The sequence below is a fragment of the Geotrypetes seraphini genome, chromosome 7 (genome assembly GCF_902459505.1).
Source record: "Geotrypetes seraphini chromosome 7, aGeoSer1.1, whole genome shotgun sequence".
Lineage (NCBI taxonomy): Eukaryota > Metazoa > Chordata > Amphibia > Gymnophiona > Dermophiidae > Geotrypetes > Geotrypetes seraphini.
In genome coordinates, this window is record NC_047090.1 from 70,165,016 (window position 1) to 70,189,875 (window position 24,860).

Sequence of the window (24,860 nt, forward strand, 5' to 3'; positions counted from 1 at the left end):
ATGGCAACCATAGAAAAACAGAAGAGTAAAGGCAGACTAAACAAATTCCAGTACAAGGGTGTCAACAATTCACTGTAAACAGGTATAGATGCATACAATATTCATACAGATGAACTGCAGAAACAAGAACAAGCTGCATTCAAAATAGTGACGCCGTTTCCCTGCTGACATTTGCTGTATGTGTAATAATCTTCATTGTGTAGCTGATAATCACTCTGCAAGCTAAATAGACTCTCTATTTTGGCTGTAGCTTGTTCTTGTTTCTGCAATTCACCCATATGCATCTATACCTCTTTACAATGAATTGCTGACTCCTGATGCAGGCACTTCTGTGCCCAAATACAGATCTGCATCAGGTCTTTTTAAAAATCCTTGTGCTGGAATTTGTCTGGTCTACCTTTTGTTCTTCTGAAGTGTATCATAATATCATAAAACAAAATAAAAATAAGCACAAAAGTTTGTGTTTAAAACTTTTTTTTTATTATTGTTTTGCCGAAGCCAAACAGAGATCCTACTTTGGTTTCAAACTACAGGCCTATTTCATTAATAAATGTGGATGGGAAAATTATTACTAAATTATTGGCTTTAAGATTGGCAAAAGCTCTCCCTTTTATTATTGATACTCACCAAACAGGATTTGTTGCAAGGAGACATTCTTCTCATAATACTTTAAATTTAACAAAAAATATGAATGATCCAACTTTCTTGGTTTCTCTAGATGCAGAAAAGGCTTTTGATAGAGTGGAGTGGAATTTTATGTATCAAGCATTAGAATGGTTTGGGGTGGGATCTGGTTTTATTCAAATGATTCAGACGCTGTATAGCTCTCATGGTGCAAGATTATACATTAATAATAGTTTATCAGACAGATTTGACTTGCGAAGGGGAGTTAGACAGGGTTGTCCCTTATCTCCATTGCTCTTTGATGTTGTTTTGGAGCCCCTGTTAATTGCTATTAATCAGGCAAGGGAGATACAGGGTATTCCTTATTCGAATTGGGAATATAAACTCTCTGTTTATGCGGATGATATTCTGCTTTATTTGAGAAATCCAGAGACCACCATTCCATGCTTACTTGAATTGATAGAGAGATTTGGAAAGTTTTCAGGATATAAGATTAATTGGAGTAAGTCTGAAGTTCTCCCGCTTAATGTTCATTGTGTCAAGGGATTATTTAATTCTTTTTCCTTTTGCTGGAAAGATGAGGGTTTAAAATATTTAGGTATCTTTATTAAAAACAATATTGAAGACACAGTAAAGGAGAATGAAAAACTTTTATTGAAAAAAGTAACAGAAATGTGTGAAAAATGGAATCCGTTGCATTTATCATGGTGGGGGAGAGTTCAAATTATAAAAATGATGATATTGCCTGTAGTTTGCTATCAAATGAGTATGATACCGGTTTTTTTTCAGGGGTCATTTTATAAAAAATTGAATGGTATTCTTACAAAATTTGTTTGGTTGGGTAAAAGACCAAGAATTGCATTAGTATCTTTACAAAAATCAATTTCGGAGGGGGGGGTAAATTTTCCAAATTTTTATAGGTATCATCAAGCCTATATTCTACGTCAGGGTATGTATTGGATCCTCCCAGAGCTCATGGAGAATGTCCCAGACTGGTTATATTTAGAATAGCGACTCCTGTTTCCTATACATCTGGTGCATTTGCTTAGTATAAAAATACCTAGAAGATATAAAGAGAATAAAATATTGGTTGATACCTGGAAAACTTTACGTTATATTAGTAACTAGTCTTTAAGCCCGTTAAATTAACAGGTGCTAGAATAGATGTCTGTCTGTCTTTCTTTCTGTCTGTCTCTCTGGCCCCCTGTCTGTCATTCTTTCTCTCTCTCTATCCTTGGCTAGTGTTTGTCTGGGGAGGGAGAGGTTTCTTTCTCTCTTTCTCTGCAGTCTGTCTGTGTTTATTCTATCTGTCTCCCTGGCCCCCTGTCTTTCTTTCTGTATGTCTCTCTGTCTTTCTCCCTGGCCCTCCTGCCTACCTGTATTTATCTGTTGTCTCTCTGGCCCCCTGTCTGTTTGTCTTTCTTTATGTCTGTCTCTCTCCCTGGCCCCTGTCTGTCTTTCTTTATGTCTGTCTCTCTCCCTGGCCCCTGTCTGTCTTTCTTTATGTCTGTCTCTCTCCCTGGCCCCTGTCTTTCTTTCTGTATGTCTCTCTGTCTTTCTCCCTGGCCCCCTGCCTACCTGTATTTATCTGTTGTTCCATGCCTGACTGTCTCTCCGTGGCCCCCTTCTGACTCCCTACCCCCTCCCGAAAGCAAGCCCGTTACATTAATGGGTGCCCTGTGCAGCAGCATTAGCGTTTCCTCTACCCCCTTTCCCTTCCCGCGGTCCCGACTACAAAGCTGGTGATTCCAGCAGCGTGTGCAGCAGTCTTCACATGCTGCTTCGGGCCCTTCTACTGCCCTGATTTACTCTGGCACATCCCTGATGACATCATCAGAGACGCGGCAGAGCAAATCAGAGCAGTAGAAGGGCCCGAAGCAGCGTGTGAAGACTGCTGCACACGCTGGAATCGCAATGTTCTTAGTCGGGTCTGCGGGAAGAGAAGGGAATGGTGGGGTGGCAAAGGACTCGGGTCCCGGGCAGCGGAGTCAGTTTTTCGGTTCGTCCTGGTGGGGGGGGGGAGAGGAGGCGCTCTTTGTACCCCAGTCCCGGCTTGTGGAGGCGATCGTTGGCTGGCTGGAGCAGGCATGTGGAGGCGATCGTCAGCATGTAAAGAAACTTCCGTATTGTGAGGTGGAGAGCAGGGAAGCTTGTCTGGCGCGCATGCGCACTCGAGCCATCGCGACGGATCAGGGAACACGACTTTTGAGTGCGCATGCACGGCCTAGCATTTTATTATATTAGATTTGACACCTATTCCAATTTCTAAATCATTACATCAATCCATTTGGCTGAACTCCAAGATTAAAATTGGGGGATGTCAATTCGGCTGGAAGCAATGGGTTATTGGAGGTATTCGTACTTTGAATGATATTATTTTAAATGATTCGATGCTTAGTTTTTCACAATTGCAACATAAATATGGTTTAAATAAGACACAAAATTTTAGATGGTTGCAGTTGAAGCATGCTATTCAGGAGGGGTTCCCTGAATGGAAGAATCTTAACAATCAATATAGTTTGAAATTCCTTTGCTTTCAGGCGGATTTCTTGGGTCACCAAGCCTCACAGTGGTATAAATTACTTCATGAACATCTGAATAAAAAAAAGAAAACTGGGTTGAGGGATATTTGGAGCATTGAGATCAAGCACCAAATTTCTGCATCTCAATGGCCACAAATTTGGTCTTGGAGATTAAAGTCTACAATGTCGGCATCTATGAGGCAAACATGGTGGTTTTTATTGCATAGAGTGTTTTGGACCCCAGTTCATTTACAAAAAGTAGATACTTCTAGGTCTAATAGATGCTGGCATTGTAATAAGGATGCAGGGACTTTAGATCATTTAATTTATCTCTGTCCTTGTATTAATGCCTTTTGGAAATCAATTTGACCCCAAATTAATTTGCTATTAGAAAACTTTGTTGCCTTGTCATATGACACAATTTTATTTGATACTTCAATGAGGTTTAAAAGTCAAATTTCAATATCTAACAATAAATTATTATTAATATTGACAGGAGTTGCCATTCAACACATCACTAGAAATTGGAAAGATTATACAAGACTTAACTATACCTTTTAGTGGAATTCAGTATGTTATACATATAAAATGGAAAGAGTTCTTGCTTTACAGAATGGGAATTATGATAGGTTTAAAAAGATATGGGGGCCATTGATTGAATATTCAAATGATTAGACACCTTTAAATGTTTGAAATTTTATAATAAGAAGGGATATAATACATATATGAATGAATTTTATTGATATAGGGAGGGCTGGGAGGATGGGATGGGGGTGGGTAATTTAAAGTATTTAAGATTTATGGTTAAGAATGTACAAGTGATTTTGTATATTATAAGATATCATATTGTGTACTTGTTAATTGAAGTGAAAATGAATAAAGAATTAAAAAAAAACAAAAAAAATACTTTTTTTAAATCTTTTGAGCAAGTCTATAAATATAATTTTTTAAGTTTTCAAACCACCACGGTCTTGTATATCAATTTCCTAGTTAACTCTTTTTCTAAATAAACATATTAAGAAAATGTACAGCTAAAAATAATGTAGTGCAGCAGATTTATCAGATGTCTGCCATGTGTAGAAATTATAGCAAGAATAACTTTTAGGATTTCTTTTTTTGTTTGTTTGTTTGCAACTTTTAAAATGTTGATTAAAATATGGATTGCATTTCAGTTCCTGAAAAATTAATCCTACATATTTTACATTTTGCAGACTCTATAAAGAGGACTTCGGGTGAGGATGGCAGACCTGTCGGGTAAGTTTCATTTTATATGGTGGATGAAATTATCAATTTGTTCACAGATCTAATCTATTGTGACTAGCTAAAACCATTTTTTGCATGTTTCTGTGGTATTTACAGTACTAGAAGATGAGTTGAAGTCCATTGACAGTGAATTAGAGGCAGTAAAATTTCAGATTCAGGAACTTCTGGAGAGACAGGAAGAGCTTGTTCAGAAAAAAACTGTACTAAATAATAAGATTAAACAGCTATCAGAAGACGATGGAGCTGAATCCAGCACAGGATATGAATTTTCAACAAAGGCCTGGAACAAACGAGGTTTGTAGAATTTTGCCTTATTACAGCATTTTCTCAAAATCATTTTTCTCTGAGAAGCAGACAATGAAACATACAAATGGTTTATCTGTTTGTCAGCGTGAAGAATCTTTTCCAGATCTTTATGAGCATGGGCAATGGTATTTTGTGTTACTAGACCCTTTCCCTATGCAGGTTTTTATTACTGGAAGACACTCGCCAGACTACTTCTGCAGCCACTTTTGGATGAGATACTTTCACTCTTTCCCTCCCTCTTGTATCTTGCAAGATCAGAGTTGGGCAAGAAATCCCTTATCTGAAGGACCTAAATACACTTATGGAAAATTAAAAACTTCAAGATGGTGATCTTCGGCATCATTCTTCTTTATTTGTTGTACCACATATGCATGATCTGCAGTTCTAGCCACTCTTTGCCATATTAACTGGTGAGGTACTGTTTGCTCACTTAAGAATATAAAAATAGCCTTACTGAGTCAGAGCAATGGTCCATCATGCCCAGTAGCCCGTTCTCATGGTGACCAATCCAGGTCACTAGTACCTGGCCAAAACCCAAGGTGTAGCAATATTCCATGCTGCTGATACAGGGCAAGCAGTGGCTTCCCCCATGTCTTCCTCAATAACAGACTATGGACTTTTCTTCTAGGAACTTGTCCAAACCTTTCTTAAAACCAGCTACGCTATCCGCTCTTACTACATCCTCTGGCAACGCGTTCCAGAGCTTAACCTCTGAGTGAAAAAATATTTCCTCCTATTGGTTTTAAAAGTATTTCCCTGTAACTTCGAGTGTCCCCTAGTCTTTGTAATTTTTGACGGAGTGAAAAATCAATCCACTTGTACCCGTTCTATTCTACTCAGGATTTTGTAGACTTCAATCATATCTCCCCTCAGCCATCTCTTTTCCAAGCTGAAGAGCCCTAACTGTTTTAGTCTTTCCTCATACGAGAGGAGTTCCATCACCTTTACCATCTTGGTCGCTCTTCTTTGAACCTTTTCTAGTGCCACTATATCTTTCTTGAGATAAGGAGACCAGAATTGAACACAATACTCCAGATGAGGTCGCACCATGGAGCGATACAGGGGCATTATGACATTCTTAGTCTTGTTAACCATCCCTTTTTTAAATAATTCTTAGCATTCTATTTGCTTTTTTGGCAGCCGCTGCACATTGGGTAGAAGATTTCATCATATTGTCTATGATGACACCCAGATCCTTTCCTATTCTTGTGAATAGAGAGTTGCATGGGAGCAGAAAATTCACCCATCTCGAATGGAATCTAACCATCCCCATGCCATGCTACCCCCACCTATATTCACAGAATCACAGCCCTCTGTTTCCTTCCAACCCCAACAGCCTCATATCATTTTTCTGATGTTTTCACTATTCAACCAGAGTGTTCTAAGTCTCATTCTGGTACGCCAAGTGCTCCTCTCAGTGCCTTCCATACTTCATTCTCGAGTTACCAGATATTTTGATTTCACTCCCGCAGGAATCCCATGGTAACTTCTTCCGTCCCTGTGGGAATCCTACAGCAACTGCAATACATGCAGGATCTCTGCAATCCCCATTCACATGGAGCTCTCTACTTGTGAATAAGGTTATCCTCATCTTTTTATTTTTATTTTTCTCTTTGCATAAGCTGCTTTTCATACCATGATTGCTAGATAACTTTCATTTCTTCATTTTTTAATGTTTGGCTTGGGGAAATCCACTGCTTATTCCTAGGATAAGCAGCATAAAATCTGTTTATCCCAGGACAAGCAGGCAGCATATTCTTAACACATGGGTGACGTCACCGACGGAGCCCTCGGTACGGACCTTTTAACTAGAAGTTTCTAGTTGGCCGCACCGCGCGTGCGCGAGTGCCTTCCCGCCCGACGAAGGAGTGCGTGGTCCCCAGTTTCTTCGTTTCCGCGGAGCGAAGAAGACGCGTGTATTTTTTCAACGGCCGTTGAAATCACTTTTTGCCTTCCCGCTCGCGCTTTTGTTATATATTTTTCTTCCTCTACCTTCGGGTTTCCTTTTTCTTTCAATTGCAAAAAAAAAAAAAAAAAAACTTTGATTTTTATTGTTTCTTTCGTTTTTGCCCCGGCGGGGCCTGTTGCCATTATACAGGCCTCGGACTTCGATTTTGCGGAGGCTATCTTCCCCTTCATGCCCCCGCAGGTCGGTTTTAAGAAGTGCCAGCGGTGTGCACGCCCGATCTCCGTTTCTGACCCACACAATTGGTGTTTGCAGTGCCTGGGTCCGGAGCATCGGGCAGATTCCTGCACCCGCTGTGCCACTTTACAAAAACGTACACTTAAAAACCGAAGAATCCAGCAAACCCTGCTCTTCGGCTCCGAGTCGGCGATGGATTCATCACCCTCAACGGCGGTACCGCAGAAATCGGCACCGTCCAGCTCGACACCGACCGATCCCGCATCGGCGCCACTGGCGCCAGGTAAGCCGGCTAAGAAGCCTTCCTCTTCCCTCGAGCGCCCTCCAGCTACGGTGACGACACCGTCCATACCGGCATCGCACCGGTCCCGTAAACGCTCCGCCCCGATAACGGTGAGTGCCTCGTCATCGGCCTCCTCATCGCCGGGGCGTGGAGCGGCATCCAAGGAACCGAAGAAAAAGAAAGCGGTTCCGATGCCACCCCTGGATGACCGTATCTCGGCCATTCTGCAAACTCAGCTTCAGGAGCAGTTGAAGAAACAGCTTGAACAACTGCTACCCTCTATCCTGGCACCGCTCCTTCCGGTACCAGACCGGCCCGAGCCCCGCACCGAGCCCCCGGTGTCCACTCCTTCGGTACCGGTAAACACCTCGATGCCGATCCTTTCGGCCCAACAACTTCCTGATGATCCTGTGGTTCATTCTCAACCCACAGTGGATCCTGCTCGGCACCAGGCGGTACGGCACTCTTCTCGGGACCGAGAACGACGCCGATCGTCCTCCCCTGGTGCCGTTTCGGTGCGCTCTGGTAAATCTTTGTCCAAGACTCGCCACACCGCACCCTCCACCCCGGTGTCCCGACACGCACCAGAGGTCAGGGATCCTGATTTATGGGAGGAGACTCCTCTCGGTACCGAGGAGGATCCCTCCTCATCTGATGAGGAACCATCGGCACCTGATGCCACCTCTAAACCTGAGCAGTCCTCTTTTTCTAAATTTCTGAGGGAAATGTCTGCTGCTCTGTCACTTCCCCTTGAATCTGACTCCAAAAAGTCCCAAGCCTTTTTAGAAGCCTTAGACTTTGAGCAACCTCCTAAAGAGTTCCTCAAACTTCCCGTACATGACATCTTACGGGAGACATTCTACAAAAACTTGGAAAATCCCCTCACGGTACCGGGAGCTCCCCGTAAACTGGACAACCTTTACCGTGTCATCCCTATTCCAGGATTCGACAAATCTCAATTGCCCCATGAGTCCCTTCTGGTGGAATCCACCTTAAAAAAGACTCAGGGCTCCAGTGTCTATGCCTCTACCCCTCCTGGCAGAGAAGGTAAGACCATGGACAAGTTTGGCAAGAGGCTTTACCAAAATGCCATGCTTGCCAACAGGGCAAACAACTATTCCTTCCTTTTTTCCTTTTATCTCAAACACTTGGTCCAACAGCTGTCTGCCCTCCAGAAGTACCTACCTGAGCGCAAGGTCCCGCTATTCCAGCAGCACATATCTGGCCTTCTCCAAATGCGCAAGTATATGGTCCGCTCGATATACGACTCCTTCGAGCTCACCTCTCGGGCCTCTGCCATGGCTGTAGCCATGCGTCGCTTGGCCTGGCTCAGAGTCTCCGACCTGGACATCAACCACCAGGACCGCCTGGCCAACGCCCCCTGTCTCGGGGATGAGCTTTTTGGAGAGTCACTGGATTCCACCACCCAGAAACTCTCCGCCCATGAGACCAGGTGGGACACCCTGATCAAGCCGAAAAAGAAGGCTCCGCCTGCTCGACCCTATCGGCCTCAATCATCTTACCAGCGGAGGTTCTCAGCCAGGCCACTCAATCCACCTCCCCAACAATCTCGGCGACCCCGTCAACAGCAGCACCATGCCCAGGCTCGGTCTCAGGCCACTCAACCCTCCAAGCCTCCTCAGCCTGCTAAACAATCTCAGCCCTTTTGACTCTTCTCTCCAGGGCATAGCCAGTCATCCACCCTCGCTGCCTCTTCCACAGCCTATCGGGGGTCGTCTCACCATTTTCTCAAGCCGTTGGGAAGTCATCACGTCGGACCAGTGGGTCCTCAACATCATCCGCCACGGCTACTCTCTCAACTTCCAGACTCTGCCTCCGGACAACCTTCCCGTAGAGTCTGCTTCAAACTCATCTCAAACCCCCCTCCTCCTGAGGGAGGTTCAATCCCTCCTCCTTCTCAATGCCATCGAAGAAGTACCTCCAGATCAAAGGGGGCAGGGATTCTACTCCCGCTACTTCCTGGTACCCAAAAAGACGGGAGACCTCCGTCCCATTCTCGATCTCAGGGACCTCAACAAGTGTCTGGTCAAGGAGAAGTTCAGAATGCTCTCCCTTGCCACGCTCTACCCTCTTCTTTCTCAACACGACTGGCTATGTTCCCTGGACCTCAAAGAGGCCTACACTCACATCTCCATCAATCAACATTCTCGCCGCTACCTGCGGTTCCAGGTACTGCACCACCACTATCAGTACAAGGTGCTACCGTTCGGCCTCGCCTCCTCACCCAGGGTCTTCACCAAGTGCCTTATAGTGGTAGCGGCCTTCCTCAGGTCTCACAACCTCCAGGTGTTCCCCTATTTGGACGATTGGTTGGTGAAAGCACCTACGTCTCCACTTGTGCTACAGGCTACTCATCACACCATCTCTCTCCTCCACCTCCTGGGGTTCGAGATCAACTACCCCAAGTCGCATCTGCTTCCCACCCAGCGACTTCAATTCATTGGAGCAGTTCTGGACACCACGCTAATGAGGGCTTTTCTCCCCTCCGATCGCAAGCAGACCCTGCTCCATCTCTGCCGTCAGGTACTCATGCATCCCTCCATTCCTGCTCGACAGATGATGGTCCTCCTGGGTCACATGGCCTCGACAGTGCATGTCCTTCCTCTGGCTCGTCTCCACCTTCGTACACCTCAGTGGACGCTCGCCAACCAGTGGTCACAGACTACGGATCTTCTTTCTCATCCCATCTCTGTGACATCATCTCTTCAGCAATCTCTCCAATGGTGGTTGAACTCCTCAAATCTTTCCAGGGGTCTACTTTTCCATCTGCCCCCCCACTCTATGATCATCACCACAGATGCGTCCCCCTACGCGTGGGGAGCTCACCTGGGAGATCTACGCACCCAGGGACTTTGGACCCCACAGGAGCGTCGTCATCACATCAATTTCCTGGAACTCAGAGCCATGTTCTACGCCCTCAAGGCTTTCCAACATCTTCTCTGTCCTCAAGTCCTCCTCCTATGCACAGACAATCAAGTCGCCATGTACTACATAAACAAGCAAGGCGGCACCGGATCTCGCCCCCTTTGTCTGGAGGCTCTGCGCATCTGGACCTGGGCCACGGACCGCAATCTCTTTCTCAGGGCGGTCTATATCCAGGGCGAACAGAACTCTCTGGCCGACAATCTCAGCCGCATCCTTCAACCTCACGAGTGGACGTTGGACCCTCCGACTCTACTCTCCATCTTTGCTCGATGGGGCACTCCGCAGGTGGACCTCTTTGCAGCACCTCACAACCATCAGCTGCCCCAATTCTGTTCCAGACTCTTCTCTCCTCACCGTCTGACCCCGGATGCATTCCTGCTCGACTGGAGGGATCGGTTCCTCTATGCCTTCCCTCCACTTCCTTTGATGTTGCGGACCTTGTCCAAACTCCGCAAGGACAATGCCACCATGATCCTCATCGCCCCTCGGTGGCCTCGTCAACACTGGTTCTCCCTTCTGCTTCAACTCAGCTCCAGGGAGCCCATTCCTCTTCCTGTGTTTCCTACTCTACTTACACAGCAGAATCAGTCTCTACTACATCCCAACCTGTCTTCCCTCCACCTGACAGCTTGGTTTCTCTCGGGCTGACCTCTCCTGAGAATCTATCTCAACCGGTCCGCCTCATTTTGGACGCCTCCAGGAAACCGGCCACTCTCCAATGTTACCATCAGAAGTGGACCAGATTCTCCTCGTGGTGTCTCCGGCATCATCAAGAACCCACCTCTTTGGCGGTGGAAACTGTCTTGGAATATTTGCTCTCGCTGTCCAACGCTGGCCTCAAAACCACCTCCATCAGAGTCCACCTCAGTGCCATCACTGCGTTTCACGAGCCTATTCTCGGAAAACCCCTCACGGCTCATCCTCTGGTTTCAAGATTTATGAGAGGGCTCTTCAACATCAAACCGCCTCTCAAGCCTCCTCCCGTCATCTGGGACCTGAATGTGGTTCTCTCTGCTCTCATGAAACCTCCGTTTGAGCCTCTTGCCACAGCTTCATTCAGGCTTCTTACATGGAAGGTGCTTTTCCTAATTGCCATCACCTCTGCCAGGAGGGTTAGCGAACTGCATGCACTGGTTGCCGACCCACCGTTCACTGTTTTTCACCATGACAAGGTTGTTCTGCGTACCCACCCTAAATTCCTTCCCAAGGTGGTCTCGGCTTTTCACCTCAACCAGTCCATTGTGCTTCCCGTCTTCTTCCCTAAGCCTCACTCGCATCCTGGAGAACAGGCGTTGCACACGCTGGATTGTAAGCGTGCCCTTGCTTACTACCTTGATCGTACCAGAGCTCACCGAACATCCCCTCAGCTCTTTTTGTCTTTCGATCCCAACCGTTTGGGCCGTCCTGTCTCCAAACGGACACTTTCAAATTGGCTTGCTGCCTGTATTGCCTTCTGTTATGCTCGGGCCGGTCTCTCACTGGAAGGATCTGTCACGGCCCACAGAGTCCGAGCTATGGCTGCTTCTGTGGCTTTCCTCCGTTCCACGCCCATCGAGGAAATCTGCAAGGCGGCCACTTGGTCCTCAGTTCACACGTTCACTACTCACTACTGTCTGGATGCGTTCTCCAGACGGGATGGACACTTCGGCCAATCTGTGTTACAAAATTTATTTTCCTAATGGCCAACCATCCCTCCTCCCTCTTTGTTAGCTTGGAGGTCACCCATGTGTTAAGAATATGCTGCCTGCTTGTCCTGGGATAAAGCACAGTTACTTACCGTAACAGGTGTTATCCAGGGACAGCAGGCAGATATTCTTAAGTCCCACCCACCTCCCCGGGTTGGCTTCTTAGCTGGCTTATCCTAACTGGGGACCACGCACTCCTTCGTCGGGCGGGAAGGCACTCGCGCACGCGCGGTGCGGCCAACTAGAAACTTCTAGTTAAAAGGTCCGTACCGAGGGCTCCGTCGGTGACGTCACCCATGTGTTAAGAATATCTGCCTGCTGTCCCTGGATAACACCTGTTACGGTAAGTAACTGTGCTTTTTCTCTATGGGATCTTGCCAGGTAATTGTGACCTGGGTTGGCCAATGTTGGAAACTGGATACTGGCTTGATGGACATTTTGTCTGTCTCGGTATGGCAACTCTTACGTTCTTATGTTCTTAAATCACACCAATCCTTTTTTTGGTCTGAATTTTCTCCTCTTTTAAGCTTATTTCCCTAGTGCAGTAGATGTGTCATTCTGGCCAGTAGGATATTCTCCCCGGCTCACGAATCATGGAGAAGGAATCCACTCTAAACTAACTCCTCCTCCTTCTCCAGAGGGCTCTGCTGCCCCCTTCAGTTTTTCCTTGCATCTTTCTGATCTGCTCTATATATTTCTTTATTATTTTAAGTGTTTTTCACATTTTTTTGCTGTTATTGATGCACCGGAGCTCCCCAGTACAGGGGAAACCTCTGTCTGCCTGGAGAAGCAGAAGTCTTGGGTCTGCAGCTGACAAGTTAATCCATTAGGGGCCAGCCAGCAGAAAACTTTGTGAAGCTCGGGGTCTGTATCCCTAGTTGCTTAGCTTGCCTACTGATTTCCAGGGGCTTAAGCATAGGCTGTTATGTTATCTTATTGTAGCTTTTACCTTTTTGTGCCATATTAGTCTGTCTTGTCCTTAAGTGTTTTTAATGATATGTATCCCATGATTTTATTGTATTTTGTATAATCGCTTAATATTACAATAAGCGATACATCAAATTACTATTAAACTTGAAACTTATGTCCCTTCTGGATTCCATATTCTAGGTGTTCAATCCCTTCCCGCAATCCAGGAGTTGCAGAAATCCAAACACTTCTCTGAGAGAGAGTTAGAGCCCCATACAGTTTTCAATTTCTGCAAGCAATCCGTGCAGAAGTCTTGATCTGCTCTGCACATTTTTCTTATTTTTTTGCTTAACCCTTTAATTTGCAGATGGTAAAACAGCTGCTTTATGTAACTTGATGTTGAACAAGAGCAATAGTGTCAAGTAACAGGCATTTGGAGATTCAGATCTCCCATAAGAGCCATAGGAAACACATGTTGCTTCTGAGCAAAAATGGCAAATAAAGGGCTACAGTTTGTTTTTCTTTGTGGCTTCAGTGCCATGCGACCCTGTGCAGTGTCATCTGCCAAAGGAAAGGACGCAGTCCTGCAGAGCCGGACTGCTGCTTCACAGAGAAATGTCGGTGGACCTGTGGAACCAGCCTGCTATGTGCCACCCTTCTCAGACTCGAGTCCATTTCCCTGGGAGCTCGCTTGCCCTCTGACCCTATCAGGGGTTTAAGCGCAGGCTGTATGCGTCCCAAGTAAAAGTACCTCTGGGTTTCAGAGCGCAAGCTGCATTTTCTGCCCCGATTATGTGGAGAGGATTCATGGGGGGCGGAGGTTACATTCGGAGACTCCAACTGGCAGTCCAAAGATCTTCAAGTTTGGTCATTTGGAGCAATTTCTGAGGCAGAAAATCCTTTTCTTCCATTCAGCTGCAATGTAACAGAGCTGACAGAAAGGCACTTCACAGACCATAAGTACACCTCCATTATTTCCTATGGGAGCTTCGGGGGTGGTCTGTGGAATTCTGTAAAATTCATTTTTCAGGCTTCTGAGGGTAGGTTTCAGGTCTCCCACCTCCCCATACTCTAAATCACTATTTTTTATTTTAGGATTTTCCTTTTTTTTTCCAGAGTTTGATTTCTGCCTCAAAACACCTCAATTTTGTTGCAAATCAATTTGGATGGACTCCTCAGCCCTTAATCTGTTGACTACATGAATGGATTGCGCTGGATTGTCGCTGGAACATTGTCCGTGTACCGTGTGTCACAGCATGCTGGGGGAAAGGGCAGGAGCTTTGGGCTTCACCTACTCTGAGTCCTCCAGGGCTGGAGAGTTGGCCTGGGTTCGTGATTTGGACAAAAAGTCTCACCCAGAGGCCATTCTGGAATCTGGCGCCAAACACCTGCGCTCTGGATCAGGAGACTCTTTTGGCATGGCACGAGCACCTCTGCTGGGCCCAACAGTGACCACAGGGTGTGAATTTTCCCTGGATTTCATTTGGCTCCTTTGTAGAGTGTATTCTTAGGATCCAGCTCATTTGACGCAGCCAGCAGGCATGTCTCCTTCAAACTGGTCACTCCGGTGCCAGAGGATCGGCTGCGACAGATCTTGATTGTATTAGGTGTCACAGAAGTATTATGCCTATCCTGTCTCCTGACACTATGTTTATTTTGGATGTTGCTCATACCCTTGTTACTAGTCAGCGCGATACCTCAGAGAATCCGAATTTGGGTGAGGACACCAACATCCGTAGACCTTTTCTTTTCTTTCTTTTTAATAATTTATATTCTGCATATCCTACAATTCTATGCGGATTACAAATTATTCAGGTACTCAAACATTTGTTCTGGTGGGCTCCCACTATCTAATGCACCTGGGGCAATGGGTATTAAGTGACTTGCCCAGGGTCAAAAGGGGCAGTTTGGGATTTGAACCCACAACATCGGGGTACTGAGGCTGTAGTTCTAACCACTGTACTACACACTCCCACCATTGGTTTGTCTGCCACCATTTCATTTCTGATGCCCTGAAAGAGCTTAAATCGGACTCTCAACCTTCTACGTCTCAGTGTTCGGTCAAGGACCATTCTAATGTGCTGTCCTTCTCCTTTATTTCCGGTCCTACCTGTAGCTTATTGATCTGGTGAAGGAGCAGTTTAATACCCCATACAGCTCTTTCCAGCTCTCTAAAGCTATGGCTAGGCTTTATCTAAAAATTGAACCTTATTAGTAATTGGCTTTCCAAGAACTTACTATCCCTCAACATCAATAACTCTAAGGCCATACTCTTTTCCACTAGAGATCATGAAACACTTGTATAGTCAACACCAATTTAATTTGTATCTACAATCAAAGTTTTAGGGGTTATTCTGGACGATAAACGTTCCTTCCACACACAAATCAGTTAAGTAGTATGGAAATGTTTCTTCAAGCTTAAAATAATTTGTTCACTCTCATCACTTCTGGATGCCAAATATCTCAACATTCTCATTCATTCACTGGTATTACACAAAAAGAAATCAGGAGGCTACAGATTGCGCAGTTTAACCTCTGTGGAGGAAGATGCTTATCTCTACCTGGTGAGGAAAGGTGTGGATTATGTGGTGGACACCCTTTATGATCTCATCAGAGTTCTCGGTGAAGTCTCGACTTACGCAGTGTCAGCATGCCAGACTCTTTGGGTCCTTAATTGGGCTGGGGACTCTGCCTCCAAGGCCACCTTAAGCTTTCAAGGGTCAGCTTTTTTATGGAAAAGCAATAGAGAAAGTCACTCCTCTGTAAGGAATTCAAAAAGATTTTTACATAGTAATAATACTTTTAAAAAAAAAAAAAAATTTCAAAAATATATGCTCAGAGACATGAAGGCAAAAATAAGGGGCGAACCCCAAGAATATCAGCTCACCACCCAGTCATCACATATATTTAAATAGCATAAAAGGACAATCTATATGTCTATATGTCCTCCCTGAAACTCTATATGTCCTCCCTGAAACTCCTCCATCTTTCCCCCCTGGAAACACTTTATACTTATGCTGCTGATATCCTTGTTCTTCTCGAGACCGACTCGAACCTCACCAACGTCTCTGAGAACATATCCTCATGTATAACAAACCTCCAATCCTGGGCCCTCACCGTACAAATGAAACTGAACGAGTCCAAAACAAAACTACTTTGGCTCGGCCCAAAATTAGATCAGCTACCCACCCTCATTCCACTGTCCTCTGGCACCACTTTGCAGCTTGAGTTCTCTAGCAAAGTTCTGGGCATTATCATTGACTCTACACTATCCTTCAACGATCACCTCAACTCCTCAGTAAAAAAATGCTTCTTCAGCCTTCACATGCTGAGGAAAGCAAGATCCTGCTTCCATCAACAACACTTTGCTGTCCTCGTACAATCCATCATCCTTTCCAGATTGGACTATTGTAATTCCATCTACTTAAGCCTAACATAGAAAAGCCTTCAAAGACTTCAGCGGATTCAGAATACCGCGACTAAATTAATCTTCACAAAAAGTAAATTTGACCATGTCTCCCCACTCCTGTCCAAACTTCACTGGCTCCCAGTAGTCTCTAGGGTCCACTTTAAATGCGCTTGCCTAACTTTCAAGATCCTACACAGCATCCTTCTTCCCCTCCACTATCTTGGAATTCCTCGAATCCTAACAACACCAGATCCACCCAAAAATTCAAACTATCCTTCCCCTCATTAAAAGGCATATACCATCCAGGAAAACTAAGGACATCCCTCTCCTTCAGAATTACAGAGCTCTGGAATAACCTTTCTACCCCACTTTGGAATCTGGGCGCCCTCCAACTTTTCCGAAAACATTTGAAAACTTGGCTATTCTCAAAAATGTAATATTTCCTCCTCTTTATTATACTAAGTCCCTCTAAACTTTCTCTAGACTGTCCTATATCCCTCATTGGAGTTCCTTCTCTACACCATTCCCTGTAAACCGTGCCGAGCTCTACAAGTATTGAGATAATGTGGTATACAAACTTAAGGTTTAGTTTAGTTTAATCTTTTCTGTATCACACAGTCGACTAATTTTATACTGTTCATATGCTTAAGTGGTAAAACACTTATTGTATCAAAGGTTTCTTATCTTATCAAAGGAACCTTTGATAAGATAAGTGTTTTACCTGACCCAGTAAGGCTATTCTTAAGTTCTATGTTCTTATGTCTCCAAGCAATGCAGCCTCACTCATGTGGTTTCATCTTGCAATATTTCTCTCAATCAATTCAATAGTGTCACCCTCTTAAATCTCTTTCTCGCATCATTTCCGGTGAGAAAAACTTTACAATACCCACCCCCCCACCCCTAATTGGGTAGTATGTGAAATTTAAGCACCAGGGAGAAGGCTGGTACTGTATTGGACAATGCCTGTAGCAGCAGCAAACTCAGTCGCACACTTCTCTGGCGCTGGCCTTTTCTCTCAGCATCCCAGGATGATGTTTCTCAGGGGGAGGGAGTTGGGAGTCAGTGAAGTCGGCTCTGTCCCAGGCCCAAAAACGCTCGGCTGTTCCTCAAAGAATTCCCAACAAGTTGGCCGAGGGAAATTTCATACAAGCAGTTTATTTCCCTCTGGTGCAGCTGTAACAAATTCAGTCAACATAGTTCTCTGGCGCTGGCTTTTTCTCTCAGGACTCCAGGATGAGGTCACTCAGGGGGCGGAGTCAACTCCTTCCCAGGTGAGATGAAATCACGAGTGAGGCTGCTTTGTCCCAGCCCTGAAAATACTCAAATTGTTCCTCGACTGCTTTGTTTGGAAATACAGAGAGCAGCATGCTAAAAGGTAGCAAACTCTAACTTTTTACAAAATTCACCTTTAATTAATGGAAAACTTGCAAATAACCGAAGTCACGAATGCCAAACCCACAAATATGGAGGAAGACCTGTTACTATAATCTACAGGTTAATAAGTAGGGAAAGCATTCAGAGTTTAGCTTATGTAATTCTTTCCAACTTCCCTGTGAGTTTTTAAGTATGTATCTGTAAAGGTAAAGTAACGGAAAAATTTTGCTCACGTCAGCTCAGTCCTAAATGGGAACATTGGGTGAGGGCTAATATGCTAATCTCTGAACATCTGGTACCAATCAGCAACTTTAGTTATTGGTAAAAGAATATTTCAGTTGGTAATAATTTAAATTGGCATTGTGCTTTAATGCATTTATTAATATATTATAGTTATTCTAGTCTGTGATTTTAATTAAGGGGTTCTATGTAAAAAAAAAAATCAGCTTCTAGACCCTAGTAACTTGCTCACGTTTCATAATTCAAGAGAGTTTCTTGATGTAAACATGGGCAATTTGAGTTCACTTTATTCCCCGTCATTTGAGCTTTCCTATTTTTCTAAAATATTTCCATTATTTTTAAATGTTAGCTTCTACCATTTTATATCTTTTTTTTGTTGTTGTTGGTTACAGATTTTCCATGGTCTGAGAAGATTCAGAACATCCTGCAAACTGTTTTTAAACTCTGTACATTTAGACCTTTGCAACTGGAAACTATCAATGCCACGTTGGCCAAGAAAGATATATTCCTGATAATGCCTACTGGAGGTGGAAAAAGTTTATGCTTCCAGCTACCAGCCTTGTGTTCTGAAGGTATAGTAGAATAAAGATATTTAATATGCATGACTTTTTGCAATACTATTAATATATGTACATCGTATGACTATATGTTTCAAGTAAGGATCCCCCAAAAAACAGGGGCAGACCAAAGAAATTCCAGAGACCAAGGGATAAGCAGATTTTAATAACAAAGCATCAATTCTACAAAAATCTGTGTAGCAAATAAAGCCAGATGAATGGGTTGTCCATCTACCAGCAGGTGGAGATAGAGAACACTGAATTGTAACTGGAGATATATCGGATGGCATGCGCCTTAGTATCTCAGTATTCTCTGTCTCCAGCAGGCGGATAAATGGTACTGTAAAATGCTACAGCACAGACTGGTAAACGGACATATATAAAGAGAAGGTACACTACCATTATGAAAACATTGCTTGACAAAAACCAGCTTTACGCAAAAACAGGTGTATAGCATACTGTACTATATCACTCAAGGTAAATTTCTGTCTGATCAACCACTAGAGTGAGAGAGGCTTGCAGCTCCAGAATGACAGTAGAAAATGAAGATGTCGATGCTGGTAGATCGACCTCAACATGATCAACCTCTGGCACGTAAGTCGAGGTTGGCAGGTCGACTTCTTACACATCAACCTCTAAAAAAGGACAAGCGGGCAGCTCCAGAATGACAGTATCTGTAGAAGATGGAGATGTCGATGCTGATAGGTCAACCTCAACCTGATCAACCTCTGGCGCATGTGTCAAGGCTGGTACATCAACCTCTGGTGCATGAGTCTCGCAACTCATATACTGAAAAAACAGTGTTGGCCTTATCTAATTGACTTTCCTTAAGTCCTTAAGTGTCTCAGCGTAAAGGACAAATACAGAGCTTGTTGGACACTTGAATTTTAGACTGTGCTCCAGCATGGGATCACATTCCTCCATGTCACTTATGTTTTTACAATGAAATAACCAAAAAGAGTCCTCAGAAAACCCGACACAGTCTTTATTGGTGTTGGTCTCGATCTGTTGCTTCTCTTCACAGATCGTGAGACCAGCACCAATAAAGTCTGTCGGGTTTTCTGAGGCAACTGGATGCCCAAGCCTTTGCTCCGCTCGAGTGCAGATGTTTTTTTAAAATACCGTATTTTTCACTCCATAAGACGCACCTGATCATAAGATACTCCCTAGATTTAGAGGAGGAAAACAAGAAAAAAAACATTCTGAACCAAATTGTGTACTAATATATACCAGGTTTTGCACCCAGCCCCCCTCAATCCCTGCCAGGCTCTGCACCCAACCCCATACTCCTTGCCAGGGTCTGCACCCTGTCTCCCTTCTCTGCCAGGCTCTACACCCTGTCCCCCCTTCCCTGCCAAGCTCTGTAGCCTGTCCCACTGCCCTGCCCTGTAACCTGCCCCTCCCCGCCCCCCCACCTCTTGTGGTCTAGTGGTAGGCTGGGACAGGAGGGAAATACCCAGTCAAAGGCAAAACAGTGAACCAGTCAGAAACCCCCTTTAAATAAAGGAAAAGAAGAAGAAAAGCAGCATGCCTGACTGTCCAGGTCACAGCCTTTTTATTTTTTTCAAATAACCCCAGCCAAACATTCCCAACAAACACCAGAAGGCCACTACCGCCTCAAAATGAACTGTTCCAAACCCACCAGACACCCCCACACACACTCCTTCATCCAACAGACACATAACATACATGCAGTCAGTCGTTCTTCAAAGCCTGTCCCCCCCCCCATCCCCTCCTGCCGGCTATCTTTTGTGTGTGCCTTGGCCTTTAAAAGAGGGCCTGGCCTGTTATGACCTGATAATGGATACAAATCACGCTCATAAGCGGCCACTACCCAACTAACCTCAGCAAAATCATCATCACCCCGATCCTCAAAGACCCTAAAGGACCAACAGACCAAACATCCAACTACAGACCCATTGCCTCTATTCCACTCTTTGTCAAAATAATAGAAGGACTAGTTGCCAAATTCCTCACCAATTACCTAGAAAACCAAAACATACTACACCCCACGCAATCCGGCTTCAGAACCAACTTCAACACCGCTGGACCACCAAGCTTAAGGGACATTTAAAAAGATACTACGGGGGGGTTTAAAAAGGCTTTCATCGTCGTCTTCACTGCATAAGATGCACCAACATTTCCACCCACTTTTGGGTGGAAAAAAAGTGTGTATTATGGAGTGAAAAATACGGTAACTAATGCAAGATTTAACTAGTAAGATGTTGAAAACTTATCAAATGCAAAGCCATGTTAAGTACTATGATTGAAAAAGGAGAGCTTTTCCTGCTGCTGGAGCTCTGTTCTAAGTCTGGTCTCTCTCAAACTTTTTTTCTGAGCACTCAAAAAAACATGTTACATTGTATTTGAATTAATCATTGAGGATATTATATTACATTTGGTTATTAAGTATCTCCGGTGTGTTGGGTATCCTGCAACTTATGTTTTTACAACATTGATGCCCACCATGCTATTTTCCCTGATGTGAGAAGCACAGTTTTTGGAATGCTTGGCACCTCTCCATCATCACTGTCTCTGACACCTTATTGCACCATCTCGTCCAGAACTTCAGTGCTGGGCTCTATGGCACTTTCTTCTAAAATTTCTTGCACGTCATGTTCTTGAAGCCTTCTTCGCTGATTTTTCAAGCACTGCATATGATGGTTTCCACATTCCTATTTGTGTTTTCTGCAACACCTTCAAAGCCCTCAAAATTTGTTAAACAGTCTGGCCAAATTTTTTTTACAACAATTGTTCAAAGTAGCCTGTGTGATCCCATCCCAGGTTATGCCAACATAAGTCTATTACATTAAGTATTGTCACAGTCTTCCAGTAATCAAACATGGTGGTTTCCGGGTCTAATGTTTCAGAGGCCTTGCTATACAGCTTTCACATGTAGTGGCTTTTGAAAGTCTTTATTATTTCTTGATCTAGGGGCTGGATGAGGGAACTTTAACATCAGGGTGTGCATTTCCCAGGTCTTGCCGACAGTATACTGGTGAATTATCCAAAATCAGCACTACCTTAAATGCAAGCTTCTTATGGTGGAGATAACATTCAACTTCTGGTGCGAAACAATCCTAGAATAATGCGGACATCATCCAAGCTTTGAGGTGCCATCTCCAATGGACTTGCTGTTCAGGTTCTTTCCTTTAAGTGCACAAGGATTTTGGGCTCTGTAGACCATAAGAGGATTGCATTTCAAATCACCCTTGGCATTGGCACAAAGTAGCAGGGTGGTGCAATCTTTTAATGCCTTGAAAACTGGAGTTTTTGCTGCCATTTTCATTATATATGTCTGTCTCGCAGTCTGCTTCTAAAACAAGCCAGTCTCATCCACATTGAAGACCTGCTTTGGCACATACCCCTTTTATTTAATTACATTACATTAGGGACTTCTATTCCTCCTTTACCTTGCAGTTCAAGGCGGATTACAAAAGAGCTAACTGGACATTTCCAGTGAAGTTACAACAGTTTTGGGTTTTTTTTGTTTTTTTGTTTTTTTTTGGTTACAAGGGAGGAGAGGTACCTGGATTAATTCTGGAAGAACTTGCAAATTGGATATTAAATTGACTGTACGTTACTGTGTGATATAACAAATAGATTACAGTTAGAGTACAAATAAGATTACTTTACATTTCAGGGATCTGAATACTTGGTTGGTGTTTTGGGGAGGAAGAGATTATTTAAGTGGAGGTTTTAGGGGAGAATTTATTTAGGAGGAGGGGGAAGGGTTGGGTTAAGATATCTGGATAAATTTTTTGAAAAGTAGGGTATGTTTTAAATTCTTTAGCAGCTTTGTTGTCAGCTGAACCTTCCACATGGAAAGGTTTACATTTTTTTTTAGCACATATTGCTTTTTAAAATGGGCTAGCTAACCTGAACTTGCAGAAAAGGGTTTCAGGTTTTCCAGTCCCTGGGTGACACGTTTGTCAGGATGAAAGCCAGAGGGATTTACAATGCTGTCCATTGTGCTTGTTTTCTCTTTCACCATTTGCATTATCCGCAAATTTAGCCACTTCTCCATCTTTTCTATTGACTGATCACAAACCACAGATGATTTGAAATTTTCCGGTGCAGCTTTGCGAGCAAGCTGATGATGGATGGGATCAGATTGTGGATTCAGTCACATTAAACTCATGGCTGACAGCAGAAACAAACTTGCTAGAATGAAGCCTTTCTAAAACAAACATTATGTCATGCTTCTTTCTTTTTGGAGCTGTACCTGCAAATGCTTGTAACTCACTCTCTTTGCCTGTAACTCACTCTTGATGCTTGGTGACTATTTTTGGAAGCAAAGCCAAAACCACAAAGTGAAAGGAAGCAAAGCTTTTTTAAAAAAATTTTTCTAAGTTCAAACACGAATACACAAACACATGGCACAAATAACAGTCATAAAGCATGCAACCATGGATAAGTGAAATTGTAAATCTTTAATTCACGAATAATGAGAATGGACTAGCTACAGTCCATGCTCATTATTTGTGAATTAAAGATTTGCTCATCTAATATAGAAAAAATGTAGGACAGATCAGTATTATGACTTGCTTTCTGTCCAGAGCAATCATGTTAGGTCAGAATGTTTTCTAAGCAGAATAATATGACCTTGTTTGTCCCCTAGTAGGACTATATTTCTTGCTGTTGAGTCAATTTTAGAACTCTTTCAATTTTGATATTTCAAAACAACTTTACAACCCCATAGGAAAGTATAACATAGAATTATTTTAATTTTCAGAGAAAAGTTCCTATTTCAAATAATTTAACTAGATTGTATTTCTTTAGGTTTCACGCTGGTGATTTGTCCTCTTGTCTCACTGATGGAAGATCAGATAATGGTTTTGGAGAAGTTTGGTGTTTCAGCAGTCTCATTAAATGCTTCAAGTACTAAGGTGTGTGTTATACAATTTTTGGGTTTTGAGCAATACTAATATTTTATAGTCAGTTTTTGGGGTCTTTTCAATTATATATTGTTTCAGAACAGTTTTAGTAGCACAAATTGCTATGCATTTGAAAATTAACTGGTTTAGGCAGGTATAGCGCAAGGTATGACTATAAATACTGATTTAGGTAAAAGCTCTTATCCCAGGACAAGCAGACATGATATTCTCACATGTGGGATGACGTCATCTACGGAGCCCCAATGCGGAAGCATTTTCAAGCAAACTTGATTGAAGGTTTAAGTTTGCTCTGCTGCTCCACGCATGCGTGCCTTCCTGCTCCATTAGGGGGCGCATCCCCTCGTGGTCTCCAGTTCAAAATTTTCCGCTGAGCTTAGAAGTTGTGTTTTTTCAGGCTCTGCCCCAACTGCCTTCTAGCACCGCGATTTTTTCTTGTTTTTCTCGATTTAGTCGCTGTGCGCGAGTTTTTTCTTGTTTCAACTGTTCCTGCTTCGTTTTTCACTGACCCGGAGGCTTCCGGGTCCCCGTGGCCGCGTGGCTATTCGAGCCGCGGCCAGTTTCGATTCTATGTCCCGGCCTTTGACCGGCTTTAAAAAGTGCTCCCGGTGCGAGCGGCTTCTTTCCATCACAGACCCGCATCGCCGGTGCATCCTCTGCCTGGGGGCCGCTTATCCAACCGACTCCTGCCCCCAGTGCGCTACTTTCCAGAACCGGGCCCTCCGTCGAAGGAAAGCCCGCATGGCGGATCTTTTCGCCCCGGACCAACCCTCTACCTCGGCCTCGAGGTCGGCCCCGGCCTTGACCTCGGCCCCGAATACCTTCGCATCGCCCCGAGACTCGAATCCGAAGTCCTCGGGACAACAGAAGACCTCGGCTCCGGGTAAGTCCCCTCTTCAGGTTCTGTACCAGCAAAGAAACCAGCCTCGGGGACGCCGGCGACGCATGGCGGAAGTCCCATGCGCACAGCCTCGGCGAAGCCCTCCAAGCCTTCGGGCCGTGCCTCCAACACTGGAATACTCTGATACGAGGTCGCCCCCGGTGGAGTGCACCGAGGCAGTGGACATGCCCTCGATGCTGTCCGTGTCCGTTTTCCAGGACCTACTCCGAGCGATGATCTCGTCGGAGCTGTCCGCTGCAATGGCCCATTTGCAACCGGCCTCGACCTCGACCCCACAGGTGCCAGACCAGCCTGAGCCTCGCATCGAGCCACCTCGAAGAAAAGCGCGCAAGCTTCGCCGCATTCCATCCTCCTCGGACTCCTCACTGAGGCACCCGAGGCGCTCTCCCTCCACAGACCGCCGCGGTGCAAAACGTAGTGCTAAAACGACAGAAACCTCGAACCGCCGTACCTCCAAGAAGGCCCGGGGTTCCTCCACTCTACGAGGCCGTTCACCTACACCTCGTACGGGACCGCTAAGGGTGGCTGAGCTATCACTCTCCAACCCGCGCATCCTCCAAACCCCCCCTTGGAACGGGACCCCGACCCGAGGTTGCAGGTTGTCACCGAGGGAGTCCGGGTCGAGGTCACCGATTCGACATTGATCGGTACCTCGAACCCCGACATCGTCTCCGAGGGGCTCCTCGAGACGTCGGAGTTCTACAACCCCGGAACACTTTCACAGTACTTCCCCGGTCTCGGAGCGTGGATCGGAGCAGGAACCTCGATACTCGAGGGAAGCCTCCCCATCCTTCTCCACCTGA

At 44.7% G+C, this 24,860-nt stretch overlaps 1 protein-coding gene across 5 annotated transcripts in view; it reads left to right on the forward strand.

The window, feature by feature from the left end:
* RECQL (RecQ like helicase) overlaps window positions 1–24,860 on the forward strand; it is a 115,181-nt gene that overhangs the window by 8,583 nt on the left and 81,738 nt on the right. For all 5 annotated transcript variants that reach the window (XM_033952267.1, XM_033952264.1, XM_033952263.1 and 2 more), the window contains exons 2-5: window positions 4,358–4,400; window positions 4,506–4,703; window positions 18,097–18,276; window positions 23,044–23,150. In XM_033952267.1, coding sequence (XP_033808158.1) covers window positions 4,385–4,400; window positions 4,506–4,703; window positions 18,097–18,276; window positions 23,044–23,150 — 501 coding nt within the window. In that variant the 5' untranslated portion in view covers window positions 4,358–4,384. The remainder of the gene's footprint in view (window positions 1–4,357; window positions 4,401–4,505; window positions 4,704–18,096; window positions 18,277–23,043; window positions 23,151–24,860) is intronic.